The sequence below is a fragment of the Gossypium hirsutum genome, chromosome D09, assembly GCF_007990345.1.
Source record: "Gossypium hirsutum isolate 1008001.06 chromosome D09, Gossypium_hirsutum_v2.1, whole genome shotgun sequence".
NCBI lineage: Eukaryota > Viridiplantae > Streptophyta > Magnoliopsida > Malvales > Malvaceae > Gossypium > Gossypium hirsutum.
In genome coordinates this window covers 36,849,834-36,867,053 of record NC_053445.1, presented here as the reverse complement: position 1 = coordinate 36,867,053, position 17,220 = coordinate 36,849,834, and the positions used below count along the sequence as shown (strand labels likewise).

Here is a 17,220-nt window from a genome sequence, read left to right as displayed (position 1 = left end):
ATATGTTTTACTTTATCACCCATCCTGTTTCATTATGGGTGTATATTTTTAAAAATAACTACAACTTTCATCCCGTCCTATCACACCCCACTCCACTTCAAAAGTCTCTTAAGTTAATATTGTCAATTTTTTTTCTGAATTTGATTGTAATTTCATGGTATAATATAAATAAATAAATTATAATTAATTAATTGAAATCAATTAACTAATATATACTAAAAGGAAGGCGCTAACGCCTTCTTTCTTTGACACTTGTCCTTGTTACTCTTTTATTTTTACATTTTTAATTTTAATGGTTAAATCTTAATTTTAGTCTCTCTATTTTCTTAATTACATAAAAGTGGTTCAATTTTAATTTCGACTTATATATTATGCCCAAATTTGAGATTTGATCTTTCTACTTTATTTTTTTGACATAATTTAATACCTCATTGTTTATAATGTTATTAGTTAGTCTAAATATTTTAGGATAAATTACAGCAAGAGTCACTCAACTTTGGGGTAGCTGATAAAATAGTCACATTGGTTTCATTTCAGTCACTCAACTTTAGAAAAATGACAAAACAGTCCTTTTTTGTCGTTTTTTGTTATAGATGTGACGACAAAGTGACATGGCAGATGACGATTTGCTTGGTGTCATTAACCATCCAGCTGGCCGATTTATGTAGTAGAATAAGAAGAGAAGAAGAAGAAGAAGAAGAAGAAGAAGAAGAAGAGGATAAACAACCCATCAGCACCAATGTGAAGAAACCTTATCAGCACCAATGTAAACCTTTTATTTTTTCTCTTAATCTCTTTAAATTTATTTCCAACCTTAAAATTTTGAAAACACTCCACCTCCTCTCTCATTTGTTTATCTTCATCAATTTTTTTCCAAATCCCTTTACTTTCCCAGTTCTCTCCCATATTTTCTCACACCATAACTAAAACTTTCATTCACAACAAATTCAAACTAAGCAAAACTCTCTCTTTCCCTTTGTGGGAAAAAAATCCCCAAAAAATGTTAATAAAGGTTTTAACTAGTTAGAGAAGTGATAGTCTTCTTGGTGTGAGGGGTTTAAAACCTAATGAAACACTAAGTCATGGAAGTCTCTTCTACTCACCTATTTTTGTAAAAATTTCGATAAAAGAAAGATAATTTTTTTCTCTTTGTTTTAAGTTTCAAATTAAATACGAAAAACCATAACACCAAAAAAGATTTTAATTTTTAATCTTGAATGTGATAGGTTTTTGTGTTTGTGCACTGTTAAGAGTTTGGATTTCTGTGCTTTTGTTTGGCCTGGGTTTTTGGTTATAATCTGTGTGCTCCCCTTTTTCCTTTCTTGTTTGCAGGATCTAGTTCTGTGTTCTTTTTTTGTTTAAATGTTGGAACCTTTTCTTTTTAGAGGAGGTAGCTTGATTAGGGGGTTATTTTAGGGTTTTTTGCCATTGATTTGCAAAATGGGAAAGATAGGGTTTTTTCCCTTTCTGTTTCCACCACTCTAGCCCTCCATTTGGCTTTCAGAGATTGAGCAAGAGATTGAACAGCTTCCATTTTCCTTTCTTCTCCTCTTTTTCTTCTTTTTACCTTTAACCAATAATTTTTTTTACCCTTTCACTACTTGTCCAACGTGGTAAGTTAACTGGCCACGTCAGCTAGTTAACTTGCCACATCAGCGGTCTCGTTAAGCCAATAACAGAAAATGTTAATAAGTGATTGATTTGTCACTTTTTAATAACGTTATGATTGTTTTGTCATTTTTCTAAAGTTGAGTGACTGAAATGAAATAGAGGTGATCATGGGTTGGGCTACTCGGCCCGGTCCGACGGCCCACCTGAAAAATGGGAGGGTTCGAGTAAAAATATAGGCCTGAAATATGAGTTTGGGAAAAAAAAAGACTCGTTTAGAAAATAGGCCGGGCCTTGGGTAAAACTTTTTGGCCCAGGCCTGGCCCGGCCCGGCCCAAATTATATATTATATATATTTTTATTTTTAATCAAATATATATTTTTATATATATTTAATATGGGCCGGGTTGGGCTTGGTGTAACACCCCTTAACCCCGAACCGTCGCCGGAACAGGGTTACGAGGCATTACCGGACGTATCAAACAATTTACAGCAAATCTGTCCAATTGTGTAGCAGTTACTAAATTACTCATAATTCGAGCTACGGAACTCAAAATTTAATTCCGTAAATTTTCCCTGAAACTAGACTCGTATATCTTCCTACCATAAAAATTTCATAATTTTTGGTCCAGCCAATTAGTACAGTTTATTAGTTAAAATATGCCCTGTTTCACCAATCGACTGCCCTGACCTCGTCACTAAAAATAAAATTTCTCATTGTAGTATTTTCATATGAAGTTATTACTTGTTTTTACAGAAAATAGACTCAATAAGGATTCTATACATATAAACTACAACTCATAACTATATTTGTACCATTTTTAATGATTTTCTCAATTCAGAACAGGGGACTCCAAAACAGTTTTGACCCCGTCTCACTAAAACTCTAATATATCAGAATATAAAATTCTTTTTTTCCTACACCGTTTCTTTCCTGTAAAAATAGACTTGATAAGCTTTAATTCTATATATCATTCACTCTCTAATTCCATTTCTACTATTTATGGTGATTTTTCACATTCACGTAACTGCTTCTTTGAACTAGTTACCATTTACACATATATAACACCAAAACATAATCTTAACTAACCATTTATATTAAAACATAATAACATTTATGCACAATATATGTACATGCCACCTTTACCAATGAAAGAATACATCACCAAGTTTTGTTGAAGTCGGGGTTTATCTGGATGCTGAACCGGGACTTTTGACTTCTATCGACCTGCGCACGGAAACAACCGTTCGCTGAGTAATTCATACTCAGTGGTATTACTATAATTCAAATTATAACAATAATAAATATATAATGCATAAATCTTATATACAAATATTAATTCAATATTTCAACAATAACAATATATCAATCAATATCACATATCCACAATTTGAAATTGAACATATCATAAACTTTAGATTCAATTCTCAATCTCATTTCACATTTCAATTCACAATTCAACTTTTCATTTCATTTCAGTAGCTCGTTCGATCAACTCGTTCGGTTTATCATTTCATTAATTACCCTATTAACAAAACTCGGACTTTGGCGGATACACGGATTCCAACCAAACACACCAGTACGGCACATTGTGCCTAAAACGGTACATAGTACCTGATCAGTATACGACACATAAAGTGCCTGAGATACGACACATAAAGTGCCTGAGATACGACACATAAAGTGCCTGAGATTCGACACATAAAGTGCCTGATCGGCAAAGCTGATAAATCCCGTACTCTTCCAAATCCTATGGCATGCCAATTATATCCGACTCAGCCCGACTAGTTAATAGGGTATTTAAATCACAATTTCTCACATTTTCAATTCAATCACATTTCCACCTTTCAATCGATAATTCGTTCACAAATTCACACATTTTCACAATTCAATACATTTCCATTCAATTTAATATCAGTCACAATTCGATTCAAATTCACTTTCCGCTTTCAATCAACAAACAATTCAAATATTAATTCATTTTAAATATTCAATTTAATTCACACTAATAATATTAATAATAATACTACTTACCTCACATTCCATTTACCAACCTCATAAATTAAAATCTACATTTAATAATAAATAACTTGAATTATAGTAATACAAACCGTGATTTTCTCGAGTTTATTCCTCGATAATCTTCTCCTTTCCCTTTGATGCTGATGCCTCGGGTTCTTTGTTAGCTACGGAAATAATAATAATTTATACTATTAATTACAGCACTGATTATAATAAATAATTGAATTTCTATTCAATTTCTTCCTTATTCTCAATTTAATCCTAACTAAATTCACTTACTTTTCTAATTCAATTCAATTCACATTCTATTTCTATTCAAATTTCATCCAAACTCAAATTTAACTATAAATTTTTCAGCATATTTCACTAATTTCGAATTTCCTCAATTTAATCCCTACAATTCAAAACTTATAGTTTAGTTCACAATTTAATCCTTTTATCAAATCTAGCTAGAAACTCTATCAAATAAACCCTCAATTCCATCATTTATTCAACATAAACCCTACTAAAAAATCTATTAACTTTCAAATTTTCAACTTAAATCCAAGAGTATTTCACTCTAGGATTCCAAAAACATCAAATTTTATGAGAAAAGGACTTGATTTAGCTTACCTATTGAACTTCAAGCTTCAAATCCCAAAGTTTCCCTTTTATCTTTCTTTCCCCTGCCTTCGTCTCTTCCTCTGTTCTTTTCTAGCTATTCTGTTTCTTTTCTCCCTTTGTTTCTTTCTTTTATTTTTATTTGTTTTTCTTTAACTTTTTGTTATAATAATATAATATAATATAATAATACTTTTTTACACATAAAAATCTCAGATTTTTATACTTATGCCGCCTCAACTTTGGTAATTGGTATAATTTCCTATTTAGTCCCTACTATTTTCTTTTAATCTATAATTAAACTTTCACTTCTATTACAATTTAATCCTTTTTGCTATTTACTCTTAACTAGGCTAAATTCACCTTTCTAAATCCTAATTAAACACACAACTAGTCTAGTAAATATTTCTAACAATTATTTTTGAACTTAATTTACTAAGACGGAGGCCCGATATTATACTTTTCCGATGCCCGTGAATTTTGGGTCATTACACTTGGGCTTAGCAATTTTCTTTTGGGTCGGGCTTGGATAAATTTTTAGGCCCATATTTCGGGTCGGGCCAGGCTTAGGCCTAAAAAATGGGCCTAAAATTTTGTCTGGGCCCATCTTGAACCTGGCCTGGCCCGGCCCATGATCATCTCTAAAATGAAACCAAGCTGATTGTTTTGTCAGCTACCTCAAAATTGAGCGACTGTTGGTGTAATTTACCTAATATTTTATTCTAATTAAAGTGCATATGTAAATTTAAAGAATTGTTAACATTGTTAAAATTTTTGTTAAATTCAAGTATATTACAATGTCATTTTCTATGACATAATTATCGAGTGAGTGCTTTTTTTTTTAATTTTAGAATGTCATACCAACAAATTTAATAGAAGAATTTTAACGATGCTAATAATTGGATCTAGATTTTTAAATTCAAAAAATAGAGAGGCTAAATTCTTAAAGATAAAAACATGAATACTAAATTCTAAATATACAAATAGCAAAGAAACTTAGAGCATATTATAACCTTTAAATTTTAAATATTTAATTAAAAATAAACCAAATTAATCTTCAGTTAAGATCCAAATCATGGCATATTTTTACATATTCCTATATTATTTATATAGGAATTAAGATGGAAGAAAAGGTTGAAATTGAGAAGGCGATGGTGGTTCAATATTTTTATAATTTTATACTTTTTTTAAAAAAACTAATTTTATATATTTTTAAAATTTTTAAATTTTCAAAAAATTTAATTAATTGTCACCATGAAATTCATGTCTTATTCTATCTGTATGTCCTATCAATATAGTTAATAAACATTAATTTTTTTCATTAATTTTAAAGTTATTTGACAAATTGTGTAAATTAAAAGCTAAAAGAGGGAAAAAATTAAATAAAGAATTAAAATGATTTTTTTTAAAAGTTGGGTGGAAAATAGATTATTATATCTTTATTTTATAGTATGACAAAAGAAAATAAAAAAGGGTTTGAATTAATGAATGATGTTCTATGCATGGGGATGAAGGAAAGCAAAGAACATTTAGCTTTTTCAAAGGATTTGCCCCTTCTTAGATATAAAGTAGAAAAATAAAATAAAAATAAAAATAAAAAAACTTTGCTTTTGTTCATGGTTTTGGTAGCAAGTATTCTTTCTCTTTCTATTCTATAAACAATCAACAGAATCCAAGATTGTGGTGCCTACCAAAGCCCATATTTGAGAGTATTTGTTTGGTTTCTCGTTGAATTTAGATGCATGATTTGGTCATTGCCAGTTTTGGCCCCATTCCCCGACATTATTCCCCTTTTCTGACTTTCCTTCATGCAGTTGCAGTAGCACCATTTCCTTTTCTGTGAATTTGCTAATGAAAATTGAAGGAGATACACATGCAGACAAGTAAGAGTCCCTGTTCCCACAATAAGACTTGGTTCAAAAGGGTCTAAATTGACGTCCACCACTACCATTTAAGCTCACGTGAAGTGAAACCCTTTTCGGCTTACCTTCACAACACACCAAAACCAAGCTTCCCCCTCATCATCTCTTATAAGAACCTTCACCAGGAACTGATAAACCCCACTTTCTTTTTATATGCTATTGTTCTTTTAATTTGCCCCCTCTCTTTTCTTCGTCTAGCTTTTTAACTTCATTATCATTTCTCTGCAAAATGACCGTTCTTTCTTCCGATCAATTTCCTTCATGTCATGTCTTTAAGTCATGTCTACCCTTTCTTTTTGTAGCCTTGTTGTTTCAGTTTCAAACTGGTTTCTCTGCTTTGATAATGAGCTTGAAGAACCATCCTGGCCACCCTCAACATCGAAGGCCAATGTTCCAAACGAACCAAAGCACTTGTGCATTGTTTGTAGGCACTTGGGTTCGTGATGATAGTTACCCATTGTACCAATATTCCAACTGTCCAATCATAGATGCAGAATTCAACTGCCAACTGTATGGAAGACCTGATTCTGATTACCTCAAATATCGATGGAAGCCTCTCAATTGTGTGCTTCCCAGGTAATTTTGGAGTACTTTTTTTTTATGTAAAGTGCATTGTAATTTGTTTTACTTTTACATTGAGGGATGATATTTGTCAGGTTCGATGGACTTGTGTTTCTATCGAAAATGAGAGGGAAAAACGTGATGTTTGTTGGTGATTCTCTGGGAAGGAATCAATGGGAGTCTTTGATTTGTATGATTTCAGCTTCAACACCCAAAATGCAGACTCAGATTATCAGAGGAGACCCTCTCTCCACCTTCAGGTTCCTTGTGAGTCTTATGAAAAAACCGCTTTTGTTCTTTATTCCTTTACTCTTTAAAATACAATCATTTGTTCTCACAATTCATGGTCAAAAAGCCATTTCAAGCACTCTGTTCCATATTCTAACCCCCAAAAAATGAAGGTTTAGGGGTATGGTGAAGAGATGAAATCCTTTTTTGAGCCTGAAGGACCCAAAGTGAGCATTATGTTGCCAAAAAAGTTAACCAGGTCCAATTGGTTCAATTTGCGTTGGCAAATGACAATCTTTCGAATTTCAAGTATACCTTTAATAATTGAATCATTGTTTAATGATAAAATGCAGGAATATGGTTTATCCATATCATTTTACAGGGCTCCATATTTGGTGGACATAGACGTGGTACAAGGGACTAGAATTCTCAAGTTAGAGGGAATAGATGAAAATGGAAACGCCTGGAGAATGGCAGACGTGCTGGTATTTAACACAGGCCATTGGTGGACTCATAAAGGATCTCTCCAAGGGTAGGCCAAAAAGACAAAAAAACTACAACCATTTTTCTCTGTTACTGGGCTATGTGCTTTGGTTAATTGAATAGCTTGAGGTGAAACTGGACAGGTGGGATTTAATTGAGTCAGGGGGAAAATATTACAAGGACATGGATCGTTTGGTTGCAATGGAGAAAGGGTTGAGAACATGGTCAAATTGGGTGGACACCTATGTCGACAGAACTAGAACCAGAGTCTTTTTCCAGTCTATTTCCCCCACGCATTACGAGTAACACTCTCCTTCTCTCTTAAATAATTGCATGGAAATTAATTAGAATATGGAGTGGACTCAATTGTTTGATTGATAATTATTGTTGTGTTGGAGTGAAAAACTAATAATTGGACCCTCAAGAACTAGAAATTCGATCCAATGCGAGCTTATAATAAATGTGACCATACAACTTGGAGTTACTAAACTAGATCCTGTCTGAAAAACTTTCTTATCACTTTCTCTGTATCTTTGTTGAATTCTCAATGCTTCTGGTATTATCTCTTGCAAGAAAGACTCTGTTAAGAGTCTTGACGGATTTCTTTCATGTTTGCTAATGTTAAAAACCAAACCGAGAAAAACCACGAGAATGAGTTGATGATATGTTCTTCACTCGACCAGGCATCAATGGGAGAATTTTATTTATTTATTTTGCCCGCATGATAGATGGTTGATGTTTTAGGTTTACCCTCGATATGTTCTACCTTCATCTTCCCATGTTTCATGAGATAGTCAAATTACTTTTTATTAATTAATAGTGCTTGGTTGATTTTTACTGTTTTTTCTTTACAACCGTGTAACCTCGTGAAATAGTGAGCAGCCAAAGTATCTTTTTTTAACCCCTTTAGTTGTCGGTGGGAAATGACCTTTTCTTTATCCTTACCAATTTCACTGTAAAGTAACTAAAAAAGGTCTGCAAAAGGACCATAAATTGCCTGACTACAATTTTTTGTTTGACCACTGCCTCCGAGCACATAATGCATGAGTGTCCATAGATTTCGATTTTTTTAAGTATTTTAAATTTGTTACATATCCGAACATGGATATAAAAGTCCTATGACAATGAGCTTGATGAAATGCCTTTGACAGTCCGATTGAATGGGGTACCGGAGCAACTGCGACCGTAACGAAAAACTGTTACGGCGAAACAGCACCGATGACCGGAACTACGTATCCTGGCACATACCCTGACCAGATGAGAGTGGTGGACGAAGTCATTAGAGAAATGCACGTCCCTACATATTTGTTGGACATAACAATGCTGTCTGAGCTTAGGAAAGATGGGCACCCTTCAATCTACAGTGGTGACTTAAGCCCTACTCAGAGGGCTAACCCGGACCGCACAGCTGATTGTAGCCATTGGTGCCTCCCTGGATTGCCTGATACTTGGAATCAACTCTTTTATACTGTCTTGTTCTATTAAGTTGTATGTGCTTTTACTTCATTCTATAATTAGTTACTAATTTTGATAGGTTTGCAGAGGGTGCAAAACTAGGGTGCAAAACTGCACTTTACTGTACTAATATTGTGTCTTAATAAATGATATAATCATATAGTTCTTTCAAGTCAAATATGATATTATCTTCAAGATTTAGACTGATTCAATGCTGGATTCATCTAGTAGGGACAACATGTTTCTTCTCAAATTATTGCTTAGTTCCAAGTTATCTAACATTACAGTCGTTAGAGGGCAAGATTTTTGTAAAGTGGAAGAACTGAAGCATTTTTGCAATTACACCAACAAAAGGGAAGATTCTCATTCATGATTAACTTCCACTACAAACTATTGATTACACACTTAAATAACACAAAGAACCAATAGGCTGATGATAACGAAAGATGATACGATGATCACAGAATCTCTTGGTACTCGTAAATATCACCTATATTATACAACAATGTATTCGGAAGTTTGATGGACATGCCACAGCTCCTACTCATTTTATTAAATACTTCATACATTTGGACATGCCACAGCTCCTACTCATTTTATTAAATAATTCATACATTCTGTTGTCTTCCAGTAGGCAGGCATTAACTCTGTATGGCAACTCCAGGAAAGTCCATCCGTGGTATACTATCAATAACCTTGGATGGCTTGTTGCTGAGGGGAGTCTCTGCGTCATAAGCAGAGAGATGAACCCCCAAGGCAGCCCGGCCCGAAGGGTCAAGGTTGTTTTTCCAGGCAGCGTCCCACTCAACAGCTTTAGCTGTGCTGCATGCCACACTAGCTCCTCCGGGGACAGTCAATCTAGCCGAGTTCTGTTAAACCAAGCAAAGGAAGATGATCACTTTAGCAATTAATGCTGTTGACAAAAAGTTAGAAGCGTAAACGTATTCGAACTGTGAGATTCAGAAAATCACCTGAGGGAAAAACCTCTCAAAAATCATCCTGTAGTAATATGCTTCTTTTGTAGTTGGTGTGTTGTGAGGAAATATGAAAGAAGCATTGAACATCATCTTATCGGTCACCTGAAAGATTTTAATTGTTAAATTATGAACAATAAACTAAGCAAAAGCATGTAACAGAACCCACTTAAGAAAGATATTTTACATGTCGGGCAGCATGGGCCTTGAGACCATCGATCCAACTATAACCGACACCATCACTGAACTGTTCTTTTTGTCTGTAGAGGATATGCTGCAGGGCATCATATAGGACATGTTAGTTTAGCTTCATAGTTGACAAATATGAAAGACAAGAAATGATGTTAGAGGACCTTTGGCAGATAGGGATGTTCTTCGTCATCGAAGGCCCTTCTTAGAACCCACTTCTCGATGCGTCCTTCATCTTTTTTTATCTGATTCATAAACAAAGAACTATTTGTCGTGAGTCTGTAAATCTCAACCATGAATGAATAAACCAAGCAATTCCAGGAACAATAAGAAAAAAGATGCTTGTTTACATACCATCTTCGCTTCAGGGTCTATAGACATGGCAACATTGATAAATTCTTTGTCTAAGAAGGGGACTCGTGCCTCTAATCCCCATGCTGACGTTGCTTTGTTAGCTCTCAGGCAATCATATTGGTGAAGGGCCTTGATCTGCACAAAAAGGTATCAAAACAGACCAGTTTTCATTATATCCTTATGTTCCAACTCCCCTACTCATAAGTGAAGTGTTGAATAAGATGATCTATTACCTTGCGGCATGTCTCCCGGTGGAATTCATCCTTATCTGGTGCCTTGTGGAAGTACAGGTATCCACCAAAGATCTCATCAGAGCCTTCACCAGAGATAACCATCTTCACACCTAGTGACTTGATCTTTCTTGACATCAAGAACATAGGAGTGCTTGCCCTGATTGTGGTGACGTCATATGTTTCGATGTGGTAGATGACATCTTCGATGGCATCGATTCCATCCTGCCGCATTAGAGAGTAGTTTAGCTTGTTACAGGATTATTAGACCCTAAATTCTTGAATAGAATATGCTACAAAAATGTTTGAGTCAGTACTTGAACAGTGAAATGAAATTCATGATGGACGGTGCCCAGATAGTCTGCAACCTCCCTTGCTGCCTTCAAATCTGGTGAACCCTGCAGAGAAATTGACAATCAAGTTTTAAGAACCATTTAAAGCCTTCAGAGCATTAAAGTTTCATCGTATAATTTACAATTTACCTCTAGGCCAACGCAGAAAGAATGGAGCTGAGCTCCCCACTGTTTGGCAGCCTTGGTACCAGCCAAATAACGAGCAGTGATAGAAGCAACCAATGATGAATCAAGGCCTCCAGAAAGCAAAACTCCAAAAGGCACATCAGTCATCAGTCTTTTGGTCACCGCCTGTAAACATATTTGATACAACTTGTAAGCTGAAACTACTGAAAAATATATATTTCTTTCTTTAGTCCAAAAAGTATCAAGTGTTTATTGGGTGGCAAGTCATCAGTCTTACATTTTCAAAGGCACGTCTAAGAACCAGGGGATCATATGGAACGGATGGAATGGCCTCAGAGAACCAAGGTGGATTGTACCACCTTCTAAATCCTCCTGATTTGCTAGAGTACAAGTGACCAGGGGGAAAGCTTTCAAAATGTTCACAATCATCATTCAACCCTTTCAATTCGGACGATATCCAAACCGAACCTGATTATAACAATTAGAAAAGGAATTAGGAAAAACCAGTTTCAACCCAAATTACTTGCAACTGAAAGAAAAACCAAGATCTAATACCATCAAGTCCCCAGCCAATATAGAGGGAGGTGACACCAATAGCATCGCGTGCAACGACGAAGCTGTTGTCACGGGTATCCAGCAGCACAAATGAGAAGATTCCATCTAACATGTCCACAAAGTCTTCACCATACTCCTCATACTATCATATAGGTCAAGTACTTATTAGGCAACCATTCACAAAACAAAATAGAAACTTGAGACCAAAAAATTTAGCTCTATCCATGGAGACTCACCAGATGGGAAATAACATCGCAGTCACTGCCAGTCCTGAACTTGTGGTGGGCCAACTTCTTCCTTAGTTCTTCATGGTTGTAAATCTCTCCATTGACCTGATTTTCAGCACAGAATTAAGCAATCAGGCAGCCCTCAAGTGTTGGAAAAGTTAAATGAGTGGTCATATAGGGTATAAATGGAGAAATATTAAATCAAAAGAAGCATAGAGAGAGGGGCTTACAGTGACAACAATAGACTTGTCTTCATTAAAGAGAGGTTGGTCACCGGAAGCAGGATCAATGATGGCAAGGCGTTGATGGGCCAAATAACAGTCTCCATGTTGGTAGAGGCCACTCCAGTCAGGACCACGGTGCTTGAGCCTGTTGGTAAACCATCATCAACGTGGACAATCACTAACTCATTAACCAATAAATTCAATTCAATTTATTAGACTTTTATTTCCATTGGCTGATTGAACTAGCATCTTGAAACATGGACTCTCCCACTGTTTTTTCTTTTTTCGTCCATTTATATCGTTTCCAAGTTGCAGAGTATCTCTGCTTCAAAACACCCGGCTTAGCTTAAAGATGATGAAGAATTCAAGACCAAGTTTTAAGGTTATTAAATTTCATCAGACCCATGTCTTTTTTGGCTCATCTTTGACGGTAACAAATAAATGTTACCTAAAACGCGGTTAGGTCCGGTACGAGGAACCAAAACACAAATCCTTAATTGTTTGCAACGTTCGGTAAGAGCAATATTCTCTGATTAATATAAAATATATTTATTAATATAAACTATTCATTTTCAATTGATAAAATTTATATTTTTCAGAATTTTATAATTTGTTTATATTATTATAATGTTTTATTTGAAAATATCTACATAAGTCCATTGATAAATTTTGAAAGAAAAAATAATTATTGCTTGGGTAAATTTTATTTTGATCACAAATTTTCAACTTCATCAAGGGAAAATTTGAAGTTATGGGCTATTTAGTTCTTATTGTATACAAATTTTGTCATTTAATTCTATATCTAAAAAATTTAATAAATTTAGTCTTAAAACATTTACAAAATTTCTAATTTAATCCTAAGTCCAAAATAAAACCTACCCAGCATCGACAATTTTTGAAAGGAACAAAAAAATGATAGAAGCCATTTTATTATTCGGTGGCTTCTCTCATTACTTTTCCATTGTAAAGAATCCACTTTTTGTGAAGAAAACGCTTTGTACACCATAAAAACTCTTTCTCAATCGTCTAAACCATCAAAATTAGCTAAAAACGAAAGAAAGATGACTTGCCTACGGGAAAGTTCCAGCACCCGAACCCTTTTTGCCTGAGAATCATCAGAACAGCCCAAAACAGCTAAAATCCCACACATTTTCTTTTTAACAAGAACTAAGGAAAATGAAAGGGCAGTATTTGAAGAAAACAAAGAACAGAAAGAAAGAGGAAGAAGATGAAAATGAAGATATCTGAAGGGGGAGTGTAAAAGGGGGAAGGCAAACACTTTGTTGTGTTTTCAAATATCATCACAACCTATTTATAGTTGCAAAATGTCTGGGGTACCTTTCAAACGGCGATGTTTCGTCGCTTCTTCGGGCCCACCTCTCCCATCATGCCATGTCTTCCGACATGTTTTCTTTCCGGGGCTTTATCCGCTTCCATTGCTGACTCATCACCTCTACTTTCTCAAAATTTTTCTCCACCATCCGAAATCGCAATCTCGTTCAGCTTAAGTTTTAAATTAAAAATAGATTTAAATATTTGAACCTATCTAATTCATTATATTTAGAGCCTGTGTTAACTTTTTAAAAATTTTAATATAATATGAATAATAAATAAACTCAAATTTTAAAATAAATTTATAAAGAGATAAATTTTAAAAGTATATCTGAACTATAATATAATGTGATATTATATACATGAATTTTGATTTTGTATAATTTTATATATTAAATTTTGATTTGATCTTATTCTTATAAATTATTAATATAACATCATTTTATATTTATATATTACATACATAAATAATTACATTCATTTAATATAAAAATAAATTAATACATTTATTTCTTTAAATATACATGATTAAATTAAAATTAAAATTTAATTTATATAATTATATAAAATTAAAAAATACATGATTCACTGCCATCCCATCCTTATACTCGTCCCGAAAACAGCAATGTCTCCACATGTCATCTACTGAACCGATGTGGGTTGATTTAAATATACAGAGTTTTGGCGATGTAACCAATGCCGTTGATCCATTTGATAAAGGGATTATTATGTAAATTGACTGAATATATAAAATAATTAAACGTAACTCTCCAAGTAATTATATTTTAATCCCAAGTTACATAATCCAAACAATTATTGAGAAAGAGGTGAACGAATCATCGCGTATCAATAAGAAAAATAAAACAACATGACAAAGGGTTAAAAACCTTGTATATAAATTTTGTTATTTTGGTCTATTCCCTTTTTTTATTATTAATTTTCTTTTGTCTGCTTTTATTTCTTGTTGAAATAATCGATCAATGGTTGAAGACGACGTTAAATTCGTTTACTTTGTGTATGTTTTTTTTATCACAATAATTATCATCCTTGATTAATAATTTAGTCGCAAAGTGCAAGTGGAAAACAATAGAATTGACAATAAATATATAATACAACAATCAAAATAAAAGTTTTTGGGAATCTTGTATTTTTCCTATGATTGGAGTGAATTATGTTGAAGTAATTAGGTTTTTTTTTTATTTCATAATTTTAGTGAAACCCATAGTGAATTTGTATGATTGATCCCACAATAATTGAGTTTATAACTTTTAATAAGCACTCAAAATAAAGACAAACTAACCTAACAATATTAAGGTAATAAAGCACAAGTTGTACCATCCTCAAAATCAAAATTATCTTCAATAACAATTAGTAGTTTAGTGTAATGGTAAGGTATATTACACTCCTAAAAAGAGGATTTAAGTTTGAATCTTAGAGAATACTTTATTGAGAGACGGACCCTGAATATAAACCCTAAAATGAACATGTTGATTTAATTTGTGAGATCTACCCAATATTCAAAATTTAGGTAATAAATTTCTTTTGATTTGATCTCACCTGAATATCAAGCAAGGTACTCAATACCACACTTATAGATGTACCACTTTTTTTTACTGAAGTTGGGTATCGGTATCAGTATGTTTCGGTGTACCATTTAAGATTTATTGATTGTTTGAAAAATATTTAATATATAAAATATAAAATATGTCAAAATGTTTTAGATCAAATAATTTCAAATATAAAAATATTAATTGATTATATAAAATACTCATCAATAAAATTCACAAATAAAATTTCATCATTTAACAAATCTAAAGTAAACAAGAAAAAAAAACATCCCACACATTAAACAACATAATTATCCACAACATTATTTTAAAAAATCTACAATAAAATCATCCCATGCTGAATATATAAAATGAAAGTTTAATAAAAACATACACAAAAAGTTGCGTTCATGTAGCATTTAGAAATTTTGTCTACTTTAAATTTTAAAGTTGGTAAATCAATAATGATTTTATCTATTTTTTAACATCATTCATGCACTGATCATACACAATATTTCAGTCGGTGCAACCAAAATAGATTCAAATGAATTAATGTAATTAATACAGACCAAAATTTACACCGATGAAAAAAAAACATAATCATTTCGATTTATTATTGGAATAAACTGAAATTGATGGGAAACCAAGGTAAACTAAAATTATATTATTGAATTCATATTATATTTATCATATTTATACTGTATGAAAAACAGAATTACTAGAATGAGAGGGAGTATATAAGTGGAGCACTTGACCTTTGTTCTTGGTATAGAAATTCAAGAAATGTGTGCCATAGATTTCTTTCACGGAATAATGAGGTTTTGATATATATTGGGATGGGATGTTGCCATCAAACTCAAGATTTGGAATGATGTAACTTCAATTTCCTAGACAATTATTTCGATAGAAAATCAGCATCCTTTCTTCCCAACATTAGACAAGATTTCTTCTAATTAGGATGAAATTGCTTATGGCAGGTTGGAAAACAAAAGCCTTTCACCAATTTTTTGAAACATTAGATTGAAGTTTCCAGTATAACATAATATGTATATCAATCGTATTCATATGATTTATAAGACATGCGTCATAATCTAATTTTTAAGAAAATGATTTTAGAGTTTAAATTGAGTTTAAATTACTATAATAAATTATACAAAATACAAAATGAAATGAGACATGGGGAAAAAAATGCAGAAGTTTGTACTAGTTATTTAAGCTTCTTCTTCTTCTTTTGTCACAAAAAGGACACACGCCTTATGTAATACTCATTTTTAGCCCGGGCTCACATATGGAAACATAATTTTCGAGGACATACAATCTTAGATATGATATATGCAATCTTAGATATGATATATACAATCTTAGAAGATATGATTTTGTAATCTTAGAGATTTAATTTGTAGATACCCTTTAATCTTAGTCGTTGATGTAATTGATCTGTACCGTTGAATTTGGGGAGACTCAGCTATAAATAGAGGCATCTCCCTTCATTGTCAGAAAAAAAAAGAATCAATAAAAAAGGGAGAACAATTGGCAGTTTTTTAAAGGCGACTTACTGTTTTCTTTTTTTTTTCTTTTTCGATTATTTTTTACTTATTTACGATTTTAAAAAAGGGAGAAGGTGATACCACTGCGAATTTTATTTATTTATTTTATTTAGCCCTAATAAAGTGACGCGTTTCAAAGGATGGAGATATTTTCCCATTCGAGCCCTATGAATTATTCGCGCCTTTTAATTGGGCCCTTCATTTTTTTAAAAAATTATGTTGATTTTCAATTTAATCATTAATCTTTCATTTTAGGTTTTTAGTCTATTTTATTAATTTTGTTATTATTATTATTATTATATCATATATTATTATACCTACATATATGTGCGTATATGCATGTTAATATATATACATATATATTTTAACGTTTTAATATATATACATATTGTTGACACCATTTTTGGATTGAAAACGGGGTAGACTTGGATTTTGAAAATAAAAATGGGAGTCGCCACCAATCCTTTTTGAGGTGTGATTGGGTCACCTTGAAAAATGTTGTTTTTAATAAATAATTTGATTTTATTAAAACAACGATTTTGGTCCACGAAATTTAGAAAACGGGTTCGGGAGTCGGTTACGCACGAGGAAGGATTAGCACCCTCGATATGCCCAAAATTGGTACCTTAGTTGATTACTTAATGTCTTAACGTCGAAAATTGAGAATTTTGGAAAATTTTAA

General features: G+C 32.9%; 2 protein-coding genes and 1 long non-coding RNA gene across 3 annotated transcripts; 1 reads left to right on the top strand and 2 right to left on the bottom strand.

Annotated features, from left to right (window-relative positions):
- Window positions 1–2,782: 2,782 nt before the first annotated feature.
- On the bottom strand, window positions 2,783–4,373 carry LOC107891606 (uncharacterized). Its single transcript, XR_001682260.2, has 3 exons — window positions 4,244–4,373; window positions 3,721–3,795; window positions 2,783–2,836 (listed from the first exon to the last, which is right to left on the bottom strand). It is a non-coding gene; the product is annotated as an uncharacterized lncRNA (long non-coding RNA).
- A 1,540-nt stretch (window positions 4,374–5,913) lies between these two features.
- On the top strand, window positions 5,914–9,058 carry LOC107891604 (protein PMR5). The gene is made up of 5 exons (XM_041100504.1): window positions 5,914–6,729; window positions 6,810–6,981; window positions 7,296–7,474; window positions 7,569–7,727; window positions 8,577–9,058. Exons 1-5 carry the CDS (start codon window positions 6,383–6,385, stop codon window positions 8,908–8,910), a joined length of 1,191 nt encoding a protein of 396 aa, XP_040956438.1. The 5' UTR covers window positions 5,914–6,382; the 3' UTR covers window positions 8,911–9,058.
- Window positions 9,059–9,219: 161 nt separating this feature from the next.
- LOC107891603 (asparagine synthetase [glutamine-hydrolyzing] 1) lies at window positions 9,220–13,409 on the bottom strand. Its single transcript, XM_016816446.2, has 13 exons — window positions 13,183–13,409; window positions 12,119–12,257; window positions 11,898–11,993; window positions 11,662–11,803; window positions 11,384–11,574; window positions 11,110–11,271; window positions 10,945–11,025; window positions 10,631–10,852; window positions 10,398–10,532; window positions 10,208–10,288; window positions 10,042–10,128; window positions 9,852–9,959; window positions 9,220–9,749 (listed from the first exon to the last, which is right to left on the bottom strand). The coding sequence occupies exons 1-13, from the start codon at window positions 13,260–13,262 to the stop codon at window positions 9,522–9,524; spliced, it is 1,752 nt and encodes a 583-aa protein (XP_016671935.2). The 5' UTR covers window positions 13,263–13,409; the 3' UTR covers window positions 9,220–9,521.
- Between the last annotated feature and the right edge of the window lie 3,811 nt (window positions 13,410–17,220).

What these genes read in the sequence shown, in the direction of transcription:
- LOC107891604 (XM_041100504.1), top strand. Translation starts at nt 6,383, where the DNA reads ATGACCGTTCTTTCTTCCGATCAATTTCCTTCATGTCATGTCTTTAAG. An exon ending in TCTCCACCTTCAGGTTCCTT is followed by an intron (nt 6,982 to 7,295) that starts GTGAGTCTTATG and finishes GATAAAATGCAG; the next exon opens with GAATATGGTTTATCCATATC. An exon ending in CATAAAGGATCTCTCCAAGG is followed by an intron (nt 7,475 to 7,568) that starts GTAGGCCAAAAA and finishes GAAACTGGACAG; the next exon opens with GTGGGATTTAATTGAGTCAG.
- LOC107891603 (XM_016816446.2), bottom strand. Translation starts at nt 13,262, where the DNA reads ATGTGTGGGATTTTAGCTGTTTTGGGCTGTTCTGATGATTCTCAGGCA. An exon ending in AACATCCCTATCTGCCAAAG is followed by an intron (nt 10,129 to 10,207) that starts GTCCTCTAACAT and finishes GATGCCCTGCAG; the next exon opens with CATATCCTCTACAGACAAAA. An exon ending in AGGCCCATGCTGCCCGACAT is followed by an intron (nt 9,960 to 10,041) that starts GTAAAATATCTT and finishes AAAATCTTTCAG; the next exon opens with GTGACCGATAAGATGATGTT.